This window comes from Bombyx mori, chromosome 21 (assembly GCF_030269925.1).
Source record: "Bombyx mori chromosome 21, ASM3026992v2".
Classification (NCBI taxonomy): domain Eukaryota; kingdom Metazoa; phylum Arthropoda; class Insecta; order Lepidoptera; family Bombycidae; genus Bombyx; species Bombyx mori.
The window spans coordinates 10,215,521-10,234,280 of NC_085127.1; the positions used below are offsets into that span (position 1 = coordinate 10,215,521).

The 18,760-nt window shown below is 40.9% G+C and overlaps 1 protein-coding gene across 2 annotated transcripts in view; it reads right to left on the reverse strand.

Annotated features, from left to right (window-relative positions):
- NGR-A28 (neuropeptide receptor A28) overlaps positions 1 to 18,760 on the reverse strand; it is a 45,484-nt gene that overhangs the window by 20,813 nt on the left and 5,911 nt on the right. Inside the window, exons 1-2 of one of the 2 annotated variants that reach the window (XM_062674543.1) lie at positions 9,228 to 9,307; positions 6,560 to 7,702 (exon numbers count right to left, since the gene is read on the reverse strand). In XM_062674543.1, coding sequence (XP_062530527.1) covers positions 6,560 to 6,696 — 137 coding nt within the window. In that variant the 5' untranslated portion in view covers positions 6,697 to 7,702; positions 9,228 to 9,307. 2 annotated transcript variants of the gene reach the window in all.

An 18,760-nucleotide genomic window follows, 5' to 3' on the forward strand; every position in this document is an offset into this window, starting at 1 on the left:
ATTATATTTAAATACGAATTTCATATTGATAAAATGATGAAATATTCCAAGATGGTATAGGCATTTTTAAGTGAGCACGTGAGTTAAAAAGACAAAAATAATATAAATAAATAATTCATTTTCTTGGTCTAACCTTAAACCAAACACACATTGGCTTCGGGTGGCTTAACAATGCCATCTGCTGAAATAGCTTTAGTGTCATTGTGTCTTTAAAGCAGTTAGTTGCTCTCAATTATGAAAAATAGTATTATTATTCGCCAATAGATGTCGGGAAGATTCATAAAGTTGATTATCGATAAAATTGATTATTGAAAACACGAATAAAACAACATTTCTGAAAATAAATCGTAGTTAGATCGATTTATCGCCCCCGAAATCCCCTGTATACTAAATTTTATAAAAATCGTTGGAGCCATTTTCGAGATTCAGATTATATATATATAGGTATATTATAGATAGGTATAAGATAAACCAAAAGAGAAACGAATCCGACATTTTATTACTGTTGGTAGAACCTCTTGTGAGTCGTCACGGCTAGGTAGGTACCACCGCCCTGCCTATTTCTGCCGTGAAGCAGTAATGCGTTTCGGTTTGAAAGGTGGGGTACCCGGTGTAACTATACTGAGACCTTCGATCAATACTATTATTGATCGAAGACTGAGACCTTAGAACTTATATCTCAAGGTATATGGCGGCATTTACGTTCTAGATATCTATGGGCTCTGGTAACCGCTTAATACCAGGTGGACTCGTGAAATCGTCCACCCAACTAAGAAAAAAAAACATCTTAAGTGAAACAAATTTTATACAATGAAACAAATACACTGTATTACTTCTTTCTTAATTAGCTGAAATACTTTCTAAGACAAGGATTCTCAATTCGGATCTTTTTTTTTTTTTTTTTTATGATTGAAAGTTTACTGGTGGCCCGAAGGCCTTTCCAGTTTCACCAGGACAGGTGGGCGAGCAAAGGCTCAGCCAAGAGGGGTGGGATTTGCTAACAACTGCCCGAGCGCCTCCGAAGGAGACCTAACAACTCAAGAGCAATTGTTTCGCGAATGAATCTACTACCGGATCGGAATCGCGACCCGCTGAGAAGATCCAGCGAGAAACTCAGCGGGCTGATGCATGGGTTAGGTTGCACGTCGACCTCTTTGTCGAGTTCGACGAGTACGGTTACCGGGGTCCCTAAGCCTGCTCCTAGTATTAGAGCTGAAGGCATCTAATGCAAAGGTTATTGGATCTGATGGATCCGTAAGGACGTGTCTAGGGCGTCGACGGTGACTGGCTCCTGCATGATCAGGATTCGGGGAGTAGTCAGCGGCGGCAACGATAAGGCGATTATCATGACGCATAGCCTTATCGAAGTATCGTTCCGACGCTGACTTCATGTATTTCCGAATTGATTCGAGGCCCAGGTCGTCGTGTAGGTCAACGTTCCTCACGAACCACGGAGCCCCGACAGCTAACCTGCAAAAGCGGGATTGTAGGGATTGGAGGGTGTCTATGTGTGTGCGGGCCGCGTGAGCGAACACCACACTCGCGTAAGTCATGACGGGCCTTATGCAAGTTTTGTAAAGTGTCACCTTGTTCCGAAGGGACATTTTACTCCGCTTACAGATCATGGGGTAGAGTCTACCGAGAATAAACGCGGCACGGTCACGGACTGATTTTATATGCGGGCGGAATGTCATCGATGCATCCAGGGTGACGCCCAGGTACTTGACCTTCCTGGCCCAGGGTATGGGTTGTCTAAAGAGAGTAATCGGGGGTGTGAGATTCCTCCTCCTAATCCGGGAGGAAATCCGTGTGGAGCTTCCCCTCTGAAATAGCACCGCAGTACTTTTCGCTGGGTTGATGTCTATGCGCCATTTTCGGAACCACTGTCCTAGGGCTAGGGCTGCGCTCTGAAGCTTCTTCGCGATTAGAGACTTATTTCTACTAGAATAGTAAACAGTCGTATCGTCGGCGAATAAAGCTAAATGGGTCGGCGGCGACCGGGGAATATCGTTGACGAATAAGCTAAATAGGAGGGGTGAGAGGACAGAGCCTTGCGGGACTCCAGCTGTGAGAGGTCGTGGGGAGGAGCGGGTTCCCTCGACTCGATATTGAAAAGAGCGGTTCGACAAGAAGTCCCGTATGATGAGCACGAGACTATCCGGCACGCCCATGTTGAATAGTTTGAAAATCAAACCATTGTGCCAGACTTTGTCGAACGCTTTTGCGACGTCGAAGAAGAGAGCTCCCGTGTATAACGGTTTTGGTCGATTAAGCCCCACAAGAATGTGCTCCGTGAGGCGGTGCACCTGTTGAACGCATGAGTGATTTGTACGGAATCCGAATTGTTCATCGATGAGAATGCCCTTGGATGAGACGAAGTCTCTGAGGCGTTTGTAGAGCAGACACTCATACAGTTTGCCTAGAGACATGAGGAGGCTAATCGGGCGGTAGCTCGTCGGATGATTTTTTGGTTTACCGGGTTTATGTATGCCGATAACGTCCGCTTCTTTCCACACCGCGGGAAAGATACAGTTTGCCATAGCGGCATTGAAAATAGATGCCAACATCACGATGAGTTGGACGGGTAGAAGTTTAATAACGCGGTTAGATATACTGTCGGAACCGGGAGCCTTGCGAGGACGTAGGTCTTTGATCAAGTCTTTACCTTCTATCGGGGTGACGGGTGGTAACGCATCCGATGGTGGCAAGGAGGCTCTGCGTTCTACCTCACTGTCTACTAATTCTACATGAACAGGGTCCACGGATTGAGTGCTGGGCGTGCACTGGGTTTGCAATGTATCGGCCAGCAGCTCTGCTTTTTCGTCATCATCGAACGCCGCGAGTCGGCCTGAGGGGCCTACGAGGGGGGGCATAGTTACTACCGTATCCGATTTGAGAGTACGAGCTAAGCGGTAGTAAGACCTTTGGGAGGGCGCGAGTCCTTCTAAGAAATCAGACCATCTGGCATCTCGGACTTCGGTGATGCGAGACTTTACGTCGCGTTGTAGGGCACGCATTCGAATACGATTTTCCGCGGTAGGATATCTGTCGTAGGCGCGTATCGAGGCGTTCTTAGCTCTAAGGAGTTCCCTAATATCGTCGGACAATTTGAAGCGGTGAAGGAAGTCCTCCGCTACAACTTGTTTCGATGACCTATCTAATGTCGAGGTGATGTGTGACGTTAAGATGTCTATGGCTTCAGCGGTATCCTGAGGAGACGGGATAGAGTCCGGGTTAAACGGGAGCGATGGTGGATCAGATTCAGCCAGGCTGATGCCCAGCGTGTGCCAATCCACCACAGTCCTCGTGACGGGAACGGAATCGGGAGCGCGACCGAGCTTCATAACGACGGGACGGTGGTCTGAATCTAACTCTGAAACTACTTCGATCGAGTGTAAGCGCAGAGTTACGTTTTTTAATAACGCTATGTCGAGTATATCCGGGCGATGCGCGATATTTAGCGGGTAGTGAGTCGGGGTTAGCGGAGCGACGATATCGAAGGCGAGATCATCGACTAACGCGTCAAGCCGCCTGCCATTCGGGGTTGTGGTGTGTGAGTTCCACCTGATGTGTTTACAATTTAGGTCGCCCGCCAGAATGACAGAGCTCCCCATGCCGAGCAGCGCCTCGATATCACTGCTTAGAACGATCTTATCCGGTGGAAGATAAACGGACGCGATAACGATCGGCGCGTGTCCCGTCAGTGAGATTCGGCACACTGATGCTTCGATATTAGCGAGCGCGGGAGGATCGAGCGGGACGCAATGCAGGGCTCTTCTATAGTAAATGACGGTACCACCACCACGGGCAGAGAGCCTGTCGTTCCTGACCATGTTATAGTTCGCGATTTTAGGGTCACGGCGCGCGGGCTTAAGTAGGGTCTCCTGCACTAAAAAGATATCAATTTGATGGTCACGCAAAAAGTCAGAAACCTGATCACGTTGATTTGCGAGACCGTAAGCATTAAAAAATCCTATCGTTACGGATAGGGGCTTTATTCTACTTATATACGCCATTGATTACCGGCGGAGTGAGGGGAGGACGTACGTATTTAATGACGCGTATACGTCGGCGTATTCCTGCACAACGGCGATAAAGTGTTGTGCAGTGGAGGCAGCGTGAATGGCGTCGCCCAAAGCGTTAACGCGTTCAAAGTTGATCGACTGAAAGAAGTCGATCGCTAAAGCGAGATTTTCGGACGCGGTCGGAGGGCAAGTCGCGGGAGAGGGACGAGTCGCGGGGGCGGGACGAATCGCGGAGGAGGGAGTTGTAGCCGTGTTCGTGTACGGCAGCGGTTTTGCCCAGGCCGAGACACTGGGCACCGCCGCCGGAACGAACGCTGGCTTAGCCTGCGACGCAGAGGGTGCCGAGGCTTTGATGTCTGGGCCGGAAGCTCGGAGGCGGTTTTGGCGGGCGACGCGGCGATTTATTTTAGGGGCTCGGGGGCAACCACGGTAATTCGCGGGGTGACCCTGTGTTCGACACAGGACGCAGCTAGGCGGTTCCGTCGCGGTTTTTTGGTCGCGAGCGCAGAGGGCCGTGGCGTGATCGCCCAAACACTTAACACATCGGGGCTCAATTCGGATCATGTGTAGGTATATATACTACATTCAAGAGGTTGTGATTTTTTTTTGTGTCTGATATTGACCCGAACATAACATCTAATTTTCATCAATATCCTTCAAAAAACTCGGAATTTAATAAAAAAAGGGATATGCGAACCCGACGAGCTTTAGCTGCTTCGTCTATTACTGTTTCCATGGAAATTATAAAATAACGAAGTCTCACCGTTCAACTCGAGACACACTCGTAAGGGGGAATTTGGTATAATAAGGCTGCTTTGCCCACAACAATAAAGCAATAAATAAACAGAATTTTTGTACGGTTTGTCCATGCCAGCTTCAGAATGCCTGCTCTGAATTTCAATGTGGATTTCAGAGACGAAATGAGATAGGAGCTTTTATTACAGTCGAAAAAAAAGAAATGGTAATTTGTATTTACATTGTTCATGTTGTTAGGATATCTTAGAAGGTTTGCACATATTGAATTTAGAATGTTACGATAAAAATGAAAAGATAAAGTTTTTTTCTGTCGTTTTATGATTGTTGAAGTCGTCGTGGTTTAAAAGATAAGACGTCCGATGCATTCGTATCTTGCGATGCATCGGTGTTCGAATCCTGCAGACAGGTACCAATTTTTCTAATGAAATAGGTATGTACTTAACAAATGTTCATGATTGACTTCCACGGTGAAGGAATAATGTCGTGAAATAAAAATCAAACCCGTAAAATTATAATTTGCGTACATTCACAGGACTGGAAGTCGATCGTGAAGATTATTTCAGATATTTACATATGGTTGGCGATAAAACTACACGGTTACATTTATTAATGCTATGCGCTGGGGCTCGAAATAAATAAAAATTCTACCGAAGTATAAATTAACACTGTATTAGCACTTCTTCTTCTTCTTCTTCTTCTTAGTCGAATACTTCATTGCTGAAGGTCGTGTCCTTGAAAGCCCTTCGTGACTCTTTGTACCCTCAGCTTCCATTTGCTTCGGTTTTCGGCTTCTCTGAGGGCGTTCGTAACAGAGAGTCCAGTGAGAGCAGTTATCTGATCCGACCAACGGTTTGGTGGCCGGCCGGCGGGTCTTTCCCTTCTACCTTGCCCACCACAATCAATCTTTCAAGGTTCTTTCACCTTCTGGAAGCAAATCGTTCACAGTCTCGTTTCTATACGAGCATATATTATTATATCATAGCACTTAAGAAACACTTAACGATCACTTTAAAACTCTTGATTTGCTTCTTCCGCTTCGCTTCAGGTGATCCGTTCGCTGCTTCGCTTCGAATAGCTCCGATTACTAACTGACTGCGTGCCATCTCTGCAACGCTTTTATAGTCGATACGACATCCCTAGAATTGTCGAGAACATTCCTCAGTCGAGTATTTTCGATGTGTGTTTCCGCTATCTGACAATAGATGGCGTTGTACTTCTCGAGCGTTCTAGATGTTACTAGACCCTTTGATATTCTTTTCGGCTATTCGGCAATAGATGTTGTTACTCTTACCGGCGTAACATTAATATAAATACAACGAATAGTCTTACCCACTAGACCTCCGAGGTTTCAGATAACATGAAATGCGTTAGCGAAGTGTGCAAACAATCTGTTCTAAAAGTAGATTTACATTGTCAATGACATGGACGAATTATGAAAGTATGAAGTCGTTTAAATACGTATCATAACTCATATATTATCCATTACGATGTTATTTGATCTAACAGACATTAAGTAAAGCCCTTAGGCGGTTTAGCGGTATTATGTGGAAGGATAGTTTCGATTAATGAATCAAAGCAATATTATTCTACGCTACATAAATTTTGCTAATTTTGAGGAATAGCGCGACTTCTCGATAAATTTGCTGAAACTGAGGACCATAGTAGCAACTAGATACTAGGTATTATAAACTACTACTACGTGGGCCATAAGTTCGTTGATCCGTTTAGATAATAAATAAATAAATCATCCTGTATAAAATATTTCCTGAAATACACACCTGTCAACAGAAATGCAGACTAACACGTTCGAAGACAGGTACAGTCCAAACCCTCTGAAGACTTGTAGAAATTTGCAGGCGACGTTCCCAGCGAGCCAAGCGTTCGTTTTTCGCCATCCTATCTGTGAAGAAATCATTAGATTAAATATATTTTTTTGGGTTGAGTTTAAGGATTTGTATTTCGTAATTAGAATCGATAAAGGCAGATGCTCCTTTAATTATTTTTTTTTGGGCAGAGCTTAAGGATTTGAAATTCGTAATTAGAGTCGGTAAAATGCTCCATCAGTGGCTGCGTGTTAACAGTTAAGGGAGAATCTAATAAGCAATGGGTAATTAATAAAAAACATAATAATCATCATAATATCATAAAATCTGTGACTCGCTGCAACATAAATGATTGCTCTCACTCTGCGAAACATCGTGCCACATGGCGTCGCATCGCGAGAGCATCGGTATCGCAAGATCTGACTGATACATGACCACGACCGCTCTGCCAAGAGTGTACGAATAGGACGAAGAATTAATAAAAAATCGAGTATACAACCCCAGCCTCACTGGTGGTAGGACCTCTTGGGAGTCCGCGCGGGTAGGTACCACCACCCCGCCTATTTCCGCCGTGAAGCAGTAATGCGTTTCGGTTCGAAGGGTGGGGTAGCCGTTGTAACTATACTGAGACCTTAGAACTTATATCTCGAGGTGGGTGGCGCATTTACGTTGTAAATGTCTATGGGCTCCAGTAACCACTTAACACCAGGTGGGCTGTGAGCTCGTCCATCCATCTAAGCAATAAAAAAAAAAGCCTCTTCAATTACATTATTATAACCACCATAAAATTATCATCCCAATGCCTAATTGAATATACGTAGGTGTTGTGATTAATTACGGATTAGTAGCGTTGGTTTTTCTTTTTGCTGCATTTTTTTTCCATAATCTAACGCCATCGATCATCGATTTCAAAAATGGTGGCAACATTTATTTTTATTTCCATGTTCTGGTGTACGCACTTAATGCACGTTGAATTTGCCGACATCTATGTTAACCCAATTTGTTGATAAACGATCAGTTGTAAAATTAATCAGGATATTTACATTTATTGTGTTTTTATTGTTATAACCCTTATTATGCATGTTATGCTGTCTTAAACTAAATTACAACAAAAATATATATAGTTTAAAAACTAACAACACAATTGTTCGTTTGTAATTTTTTAAATATTATAGAAGCATACACACCAAGTTAATAAGATGGTGTTAAAAATATAAATAATATAGCAATTCCACAAGGAATAGGTTGCGTTATAATGAATAATACATAATAAAAAAAACTTTCATCGTCTCAAACTAGGATGGACTGAGAGAAAGAGGATATGCGAGAGAAAGGCGTGAGTGAAAAGATGACGTATCATAGGCCTCAATGAAAAAGATGTTGCGCCGACCCCACATATTGATATAAGGGTAAGAAGAAGAAGCTTTAAAATACTCCAAATTCATTTGGGGTTTAGCACAGGCTTTGGGGGTGGGGCAAGCCTCCTTGTATCTCCCCTATTGTGAGCGTAACCTTCACCATTATGTTTTCACCGTCTAAAAAAGGTTTTGTGGAAATTTTCCCGCGTCCGGCTTTAACAAAACCTGAGAGGTCTCTTGGGTCTCATTTTTTCGGACGATTATTAAGAAATTTCCTTGTTTTCGTCAAGCTCCGCGTCCCAGGTCTTTATTTTCCACTCTTTTAACCATTGTTTTGTTTAACCCCAATCGAGGCAATAATATTTTTTTGCTGCGGACGGAATTACATAGGATTCGCGTCCGCTTTGATTTAATGACCTTTGATGTTCTGACCGTACGAGCTCGACCTCTCCTTTTACGGAATTTGGAATCTCGAATTTATAGTATCATCGTTTAAAAAACTTGTAAAATTATTTTTAAATACCCACGGCTGTCTTTTATTAACCAACAAAATTAAGTTTTTTATTAAAATGTATTATTTACATGCGTACACCCTTTTTTTTAATAAAACCGCCACAACTTCTTATAATGTAATTTGAATGTCACGAAAGGTCAGTATTCAAAATCTATCCAAACATTTCTGGTCATTATTTGTGATTGAAATTAAATAGGATATACTTATTCAGGACCTGACTTACGACCGATACTATTATCCAAACACACATAAATTCCAGTTTAATATAGTATGAAATGAAATACACTTCCTTGCGATTTTCCGCAAAATCCATTAACTTTCACATCCTTAAATCCTTCCAAGATTTAAGACTTCAAGTCGAAAAGTATTACTGTCGCTACTTAGGGATTAATGTATTGTCACTAAGAGATATCACATGGCCGTGTGGGTCGCAAAAATCTTAGTAAATGGACATGTGAAAGATGACTGCAGTCTATGAAAGGCATGTGATAATAACTGTCGAGGAAGGAGGAAATAGTATACTTGGATTAGAACAGAGAAGAAAAACATCTATACTATGAAATAAGACGAGTACCAAAAAGTACATTGAGTAACATTAACAGCTGTGTAAGTTGATAAAATATAAAAAGAAACAAAAAACCCGCCCGGAATCTGTGAAATTAAGCAATACTAGAGGTCCCGCCGTAGTCGAAATTCGACTATAATTAATTGGAATTGTAAGTTTGTACACTATTATGATTGTATTTTATACTTCTTTAATCACAAATTTCGCCAAGATTACACTATAAAAATATTAACAAAGACAAACAATATTTAGGCTTAATTTGACAACAGACGTCAACAGATTAGCATTGTGCACTTCTTCTCTATATTCTCTATAAGTGTGGAAAGTTTCATACTCCTCCGTTCGCGCAATTTTCGTAAAAAGGGATACAAAGTTTTTGCTTCACGTATTAATATATAGATACTTGTACTAGCCATTTCGTAACTTTTATGACTTTTATCATCCGTCTATTATGAATGGGAGTTTTTATTTATTTAAACGGTAAATTCGATTCTAAAATATCTCTGGAAATCGGAGCGGCACTTCCTAAGGCTCCTTTAATATAGAAAGCTTAATGTAATTCACCCCTTTGGGTCCCATGGAAAGTTTTCGTTCAAGTCAAACCTCACAACAGGTAAAACTTTCAAGCGGCCATTTTTTCTCATCAAAAAGCTCTTTGGTTGGCACTGAATTATGAAAAGAGCTTTTCTCGGGGGCAACTTACATGATACATTATTTTGTACTTGTAGTTCGAACTCCATAAAAACTTCAGACGATATTAAATAAACACAAAAATATTATAAAGAGGAAAGATTTGTTTGTTTGTTTGTTTCGAATAGGCTCCGAAACTACTGGACCGATTTGAAAAATTTTTTTTCCATTAGAAGCCGACATTGTCCCTGATGAACATAGGCTACTTTTTTAAATTTTTTTTTTTTTGGTTTCATGTCTCTTCCGAAGCGAAGCGAGGGCGGGTCGCTAGTATTAAATAAACACAACAAAAAATATAATACGATTATTCACTAATCTGAAAGAATAATAGTTTTTCCACGAAGGACTTAACAGCTTTCAGTTAGATTTTATTTATCAGACATTACATTTATTTATCATTTCATTTAGACATGTATTGTACTTTCATTTTTCTCAGACAGATTATTTTCTTTACTTATTTTTGTCTCTTTTTACATTACATCAGTAGATGAACTCACAACCCACCCTATGCCGAATAAATCCGGGAGCTCATAGCGAACAAGCTGCCTCGTGACTTGAGATCGAATGGTAAATTGGTTAAGCATTATATTATATTAAATTTATTTCGTTTCTGTATAAAGAAACTTTCAACAAAGTAAATGCGTCGCTCCTTCGCGTTGTAGCCTTCCCACCCTTATTAATCACTATAAATGAGACCTTCTGTGAGGACATTAATCTCAATAAACTTTGTTAGGTAAGCGCTTTAATGAAATAGCTTTCAGGTTTTGAAATAATCAAAGAACCAAATAGAAGAACAATTTAAAATCTTCATCAATAGTTTATGAGTCATGGCATTTATATCACATCATTTTATGATCTTAATTATGTATTAATCTTAATCACGTAATTAATGAATTAAGCTCTCGGAGCCACATGCAATTTATGTTTTTATTAAAAAATCCAATATTTTTTTTTATTGCTTAGATGAGTGGACCAGCTCACAGCCCACCTGGTGTTAAGTGGCTACTGGAGCCCATAGACATCTACAACGTAAATGCGCCACCCACCTTGAGATATAAGTTCTAAGGTCTCAATTATAGTTACAACGGCTGCCCCACCCTTCAAACCGAAACGCATTACTGCTTCACGGCAGAAATAGGCAGGGTGGTGGTACCTACTCGCGCGGACTCACAAGAGGTCCTACCACCAGTAATTACGCAAATTATATTTTTGCGGGTTTCATTTTTATTACACGATGTTATTCCTTCACCATGGAAATCAATCGTGAACATTTGTTGAGTACGTATTTCATTAGAAAAATTGGTACCCGCCTGCGGGATTTGAACACCGGTGCATCGCTTCAACACGAATGTACCGGACGTCTTATCCGTTAGGCCACGACGACTTCAAAATTGTTTCAACATTAGACCTTCATGATATATATCTATACTAATATTATAAAGAGGAAAGATTTGTTTGTTTGTTTGTTTCGAATAGGCTCCGAAACTACTGGACCGATTTGAAAAATTCTTTTTCCATTAGAAGCCGACATTGTCCCTGATGAACATAGGCTACTTTTAAAAAAAAAAAATTATTTTATTTTTTTGGTTTCATGTATGTTTTAATGTTTCCGAAGCGAAGCGAGGGCGGGTCGCTATGTTTAATATTTTAAACACTACAATATTATTACATTCATAAAAATACTGTTTGCAAATTTGTAACGGACGATAGAGAAGTAAAGGAAACCATCTAGACGTTAGACGAACAAAAGAGTAAATGGTAGTTAAACAACTCTTTCAACAACAAAAAAATGTTGTTTTAAAAATCTAATATGTCGGAGAAACCACAATTATTAACACCATCGCCAGACATCCTAAAGGCGAATAGGGGTGATCGAGCTAAGAAAAATATTGAATACACCAATTACGTTTGTTGTCTTAGAATATTTTGGAAATCTTCTCTTGAAGTTAGCAAACAAAAACGAATGACAGTTCTTAGGACGGAGGCACCGCTCTTCAAGAAGGCTGGTTGGTAAGTGTAATGGCATCTACGCGCCTCCATCGGCTAGGCTCTGTCGTAGCACGAAGTTAGCCGAGTTCTGACGATACTGCAATCATTCTGCCATCTTTCGGGAATCGTGCTGCGTTTCGTTTAGCTGCCGAACTAATGACCGTCTCCGACATATATAATGATATTCTACATTTGTAATGTACGCTCCATCTATGGACAGAACATTTCAATACCTAAAAACGTACTCAAAAATATATTATTTTCGATTCATTCGTCACTATTTACTTCATATTTGAACGTAAGAGTCAGCGTCATATTTTACTGGCAGATAATAGACTACTCTTTACTTTACGACTTTACAACGCTCAATTTATAGCATTGGAATATAGAATAACCCTCATTTGTACTGAACGGACTGAACGGACGGTGGTAGGACCTCTTGTGAGTCCGCACGGGTAGGTACTACCGCCCCGCCTATTTCTGCCGTGAAGCAGTAATGCGTTTCGGTTTGAAGGGTGGGGCAGCCGTTGTGACTATACTGAGACCTTAGAACTATATCTCAAGGTGTGTGGCGCATTTACGTTGTAGATGTCTATGGGCTCCAGTAACCACTTAACACCAGGTGGGCTGTGAGCTCGTCCACACATCTAAGCAATATAAAAAAAAAAACAAAAAAAAAACACGTGCACTTGAATCTACAATAGTTTGATTGAAAAGCACTTTTGAAACTGTTCGGCCAATATCTCGATAATAAAGTTACCATTAAACACACTTGTTAATATACTAAAACTATAAATCACTCACTATAAACCATTGTTTTAGGTTTTAGGGAGCCTGTCACAACAAATAAATTAATGTTTAGTGTTTTGGCTATTCCCAACATTCCTACTAGATTCCATTAAATAGAACTCCATTTGGAATTTGAAGGAAATTTGGCGAATGGAAAAAAGATTCGGTGCCATTATCTACACTAGGGCTGTTCAGAAAAAGGCTTGTTTTTAAGCGACCTGCGATGCATGTTTTTATTAAAAATTTGTTTGGATGTAAATATTTTGCGCAATATAACACTTTGTCAAAACATATAGTTTATTAATTGCTATAATTTCTCTTTATTTTTGTAAAATTCCGTTCCCATGATTATGATTTAAAAGTTAAGTTATCTTTTACTATTATTGGAGAAATTATATTACCCCGTTATTTTTTCAATTCGAATTCCTTTTTTTTATCCAGCTTTTATAGTGAATTTAATTAGCCTCCAAAGTATGTAGTTTCGGCAGCCCTAATCTACACTACATAACTTATTTGTGGAATTTGAAGCAAATTTGGCCTCTACACCATTGTCTACACTACAAAAGTTATTTATAAAAGAGAGACGTAACGATTGCATGTGTACAATCAACAAAGGCATTCGCCGGCATCAACGTTGACAGATGTCTGTACCGAACGGATATTGCCTGTGATATTGAACAATCTATTGCGTTTTCACACTTGAAATTTCGGAGAGCTTTGATCGATCGAAAGGTCGCACATGCAAAGGACTCTGTTTTTTTTTCGTATGATATGTTTTATGATCACGATTCTCCTGCCTCACGACTTGTTGTGGAGACTTGAGTCAGTATTTACTACCAGGAATTCTTGTAGGGCGTGTTTTTGGGTATCTGAGCTTCATAACAATTTTTTTTTTTTTTAGTCTTCGTTCAATTACTGTAGGCATTAATCTTGAACCACAGCTGACGCCGATTGTCGTATATGGGTGTAAAATTTTGAAGCCTTTTTGTACGTAGCACGTTTCGTTTTCAAAGTATCTATTCTGTGTTTGCAGTGCTTTATTAACATGACGAAAATCGTCAAGGGCTTTGATACCTACTTAGGATACTTCAACATTGATTGTTATTACATAATTTATTGTCTCCCCTTAAATGACATAAAGAAATCAGAAGACCAAAGGCGAATGACCACCGTTGATACATCTTAACCTGAGTCAGTTAATTTTTCACCTAATAGCAATTAATTTAATTATGGAAGAACATACATACGTTTGGATCTATTTGAATATTTGGAATTAAAACTAAAGACTTACACGTCAACAAAAAAACATTTATTGATATGTAGTATTTTCAATGCAGCATTTCTTCTTCTTCTTGTAAATAACAAATCGATTTTGACAAGTGAAATTCTCAATGGAAAACGACAAAGGCAAAATCTTTCACCGAACGATTGCATATTGCTCAGTAGATCGACGGTCCGAATTTTGCCGATCCTGTGTCTATTATTAGGGTTATTAGGCAATCGTATCTTTAAATAGATGTTTTCGCCATTCATATTTACTCGAGATTTCTTCCTATGTACATTAGAGCTATACCCTATATATTCCAAGAAATTGCTCGATGTGTTTGTCATAATATAGTTAATAATAGCAACATTACGAACAAAATCACTACATAGTATATAACAAAGTCGCTTTCTCTGTCCCTATATCTGTCTGTCCCTATGTATGCTTAAATCTTTAAAACTACGCAACGGATTTTGATGCGGTTTATTTTAATAGATAGAGTGATTGAAGAGGAAGGTTTATATGTATAATAACATCCATTAAATAGTGGAGAAATACTGTTATTTTTGAGGTTTCTAATGTGGTGTCGTAAATAATCAATAATAAAATTTCATGTTCCCGAAGCGAAGCGAGGGCGGGTCGCTAGTTAATAATAAGAGGGAAACGTTTCACGTTTCTCATCTTATAATACTCTGGAAGGTAACAAAGCTATATATACGAGTTCCCAAGTGGACTCAACAATGGAGCCGTAAGATAATTTTATCGAATTAAACTTGCAAATTTACACATTATCCTATCCCGGATACGACACAGCGCGTTTTGCACAACGGCTTGCCCGCCACTGTGACACCTACCGCTTTTGACTGTAATTATTTTCGAATCCATAATAATTGAACCTGAAAAATCAATTGACGTTTGGCATTACTGATGCCCGTGGGCGACGGAGACCTCTCATCCTTATATGGGCCATATTTTGTACTTTGTCTGTCGGTAATAGCAAATCAAAATTATAACTTACTAGCTGACCCGGCAAACTTCGTAGTGCCTCAATAGATAAATAAAAAACTTAAACTTTTGTATAATATAAACTTAAAACAAACAAAAGGAATTCGTCCGACAGGTGACACACCAAAGGAAAAACAAAATTGTTATTTTTATTTCATTCCGAGCATTTTCATATTTATCTACCTTTTAAACCTTCTCTGGACTTCCACAAACAATTCAAGACCAAAATTAGCCAGATCGGTCCAGCCGTTCTCGAGTTTTAGCGAGACTAACGAACAGCAATTCAATTATATATATATATGTTGGCACACGTCAGGGATGGCTGAGCGCTAGTTTCCGTCATCACTCGTATTTGGTTGAACTCAGTTTATAAAAAGTCAATAAAACCTTTTGAATAATAATTATTGAAACTCAACACACACAACTTTCACAATGACAGGATAAACCGACAGTTTCGTTGCACATACCGACAGACCGACTGACTGACTGACTGACTGACTGCCAGAGACTCACTGACTGAGACAGACGGAATGCCTGTCTGACACGGAATGCCACGTCTCTATCCACGTACCGCCATTTTATACTGTGGCGTTACGGAGTCTACCCTTCATTTTGTGATATTTATCAAAACAACATTTCATCATTTAAAATAATAATCAAAACCACCGTCTGTCTTAATATTACTAAAAGTCGTTATCCACGACATATAGATTTATAGCGTGTTAGCCAACTCGAACTACTTTTTTATATTTCGATAATTTGCATTAAATACACAATTGTGATCGATACTGGAAGCTGAACTGCAATCAATCATGAACTTGAAAGTCATAAATCTGCAAAAACACTTTAGCTTTATTATACCTATATAAAGCCTACCTATATTAGGTCGTCGTGGCCTAAAGGATATGACGTCCGGTGCATTCGTGTTGAGTGATGCATCGGTGTTCGAATCCCAGGCGGGTACCAATTTTTCTAATGAAATACGTACTCAACAAATGTTCACGATTGACTTCCACGGTGAAGGAATAACATCGTGTAATAAAAATCAAAACCCGCAAAATTATAATTTGCGTAATTACTGGTGGTAGGACCTCTTGTGAGTCCGCACGGGCAGGTACCACCACCATGCCTATTTCTGCCGTGAAGCAGTAATGCGTTTCGGTTTGAAGGGTGGGGGTGGGGCAGCCGTTGTAACTATAGTTGAGACCTTAGAACTTATATCTCAAGGTGGATGGCGCATTTACGTTATAGAGGTCTATGAGCTCCAGTAACCACTTAACACCAGGTGGGCTGTGAGCTCGTCCACCCATCTATGCAATAAAAAAAAATATATATAGTTTACGTCATGTGTTTATAAATAATACCTGCCTGTGATAATAATATTATGCGTGGATCCTTTAAATAAAATGTATATGTAAGCTTGAGGGTAGACATTATCTTGTTGAACACCAAGTAAAACGATGTCACCTTTTGATTCCTGATTTAATCAACAATATTATGTTATCTTAACAATTCACTTTAACACTTGTCCAACTTTAACCAGTACGTACAACAGTCACTGAATCACACAACGTAACAAGGATATAGTAAGTGCACTAGGCAAGCGCAGTCCAACGAATGTTTTTCGCAAGGCACGCACCGCCTTTTTATACTAGCCGGCGCAGCTGGCTTATGAGTCACTTCTGTTGCACGAGTGGAACGACACGGCCGGCGCACCCGGCTTGTGTGAGTCACGCCTGTTGCACGTGATGTTTATTAGAAATATTGTTAACGCCGTCACGGCCATACTGACATGCGCTCGTCCTCGTGCGCCTTTTTATGGTTGTTCTGTAGACAATAAGCGTATTCGTTCATCCTGACATTAACGGATGCAACTTAAAACGTGGTCTATGATATTAACAATCTAATACGGTTCGGTTCGCATAATTCTTCAGAAAATCCTATACTGGCTATAAATAACCTTCAGACTGCTTACATACCTGGGCCAGTTCAAAAACTCTTCAGGTATGTAAGTATGTCCCTTTTAACTTAAATCGGAATTGTTATCCCTTCAGTTTTTCGAACTGGACCGGATAATGCTAGACCGAATCGCAATCCCTGTAGCTAATTGTTGTGGCTAATCTGGATGAAAATCCCTATAGCCAAGCCATTGGACCGGACAGACCCTTCAATGACTTCACACTTTTTTTTTGTTTTTTTTTCTCTTTTTTTTTTGCTAGTCCGGATTAACATCTCTCTAGCCACATACAATTCTCTTTTTTATTTTTATTTTTTTTAATCTGCGTGTACGGTAGCGGTTGTTAAAACATTTCTTAAACCAGAACATTTATACGGAATTTCTTCAGAAATAGTGCGAGACCGACCATCGTTTTCTACATTTCCAACACTTGCACCCGAGGTGCCTGACCTAACAGACATTGTATCACTACCCACAGACATAGTATCGCTATTTGCGGATAAAAATGTCGCTTCTCTTGTCAGTGATAGAGTCGTCATCATTAAGATCAGTTTCATGAACAAGATTACTTAACCCATCTGTGTACGCCGTCACGTCATCGGTCACTATAATTTTCAGAAATTTCTAGTAGGCCTGACGGGCCTCGAGGTACTTCGCGTAAGTTTTCATGGGGAACTTTGTACACTAGAACCATTTACATATCTCAACTTATACCTATCGTTTTCCAAAACTGCAGATGATTGAAAGATTACTGGTGGCCCGGAGGCCTTTCCCGCTTCACCAGGACGGGTGGGCGAGCAAAGGCTCAGCCAAGAGGGGTGGGATTTGCTAACAACTGCCCGAGCGCCTCCGCAGGAGACCTAACAACTCAAGAGCAATTGCTTCGCGAATGAATCTACTACCGGATCGGAATCGCGACCCACTGAGAAGATCCGGCGAGAAACTCAGTGGGCTGATGCATGGGTTAGGTTGCACGTTGACCTCTTTGTCGAGTTCGACGAGTACGATTACTGGGGTTCCTCAGCCTGCTCCTATTGTTAAGAGCTGAAGGTATCTAATGCAAGAGTTATTGGATCTGATGGATCCGTAAGGACGTGTCTAGGGTGACTACGGTGACTTGTTCATGAAACCGCTTACCATTGAATAAATTACTATGGCTTTGTTTTATAAGACTACAGTCTGACCCTGAATGGAACATAAAGGGGGAGCCAAAACCACTTATCTGTAACACACTGAAGCTCTGGAACACACGTTGACGTCTCTGGTTGGACCTGCCACAGCACCTGGAACAGTGTCGTTTTTCTTCTTGTAGCGCATGGAACACCCAGAAGCTACATGGCTCGCATCACCGCACACGTAACAGCCGACTTGCAGGCGAGAGCCGGGCGCCCACGGATGAGGAGGTTGTTCAGGTTTTGCAGGCTGTATTTTTGTGAGGCAAGTAGCAGCTCGAGCCTTAAGCGAATGTGTGAGAGTCAAAATTAAATCGACACCATCCAATACTTCAACTACTTTAAACGGCCCTTTAAACTTCGTATCTAATTTCGTTTGATTATGCTCTTCGTATTAATGTGTGGACGAGCTCACAGCCCTCCTTGTGTTAAGTGGTTACTGGAACCCATAGACATCCACAGCGTAAACGCACCACACACCTTGAGATAGAAGTTCTAAGGTCTCAGTATAGTTACAACCGCTGCCCCACCCTTCAGACCGAAATACACCACTGCTTCACGGCAGAAATAGGCAGGGTGATGGTACCCGTGCGGTCGATGGCACTATACGGAGCACCCGTCTGGTGCCACGTCCTTACCCACGAGAACGTCGCCGCGCTGCGACGCCGGCAGCGCGCGATCGCAGTCAGAGTTATTCAATGATACCTCACAGTCTCCTACGAGGCGGCGCGCCCTAGCGCAAGTGCAGCCGGAGCGCGGGGGCTCCAATATCGGCAGTCCGTGCTGGAGGCGTGATCTCGTCGTTTGGCGGACCCGTCGGCCGGCCTCCGTACCGTCGAGGTGATCTGCCCGG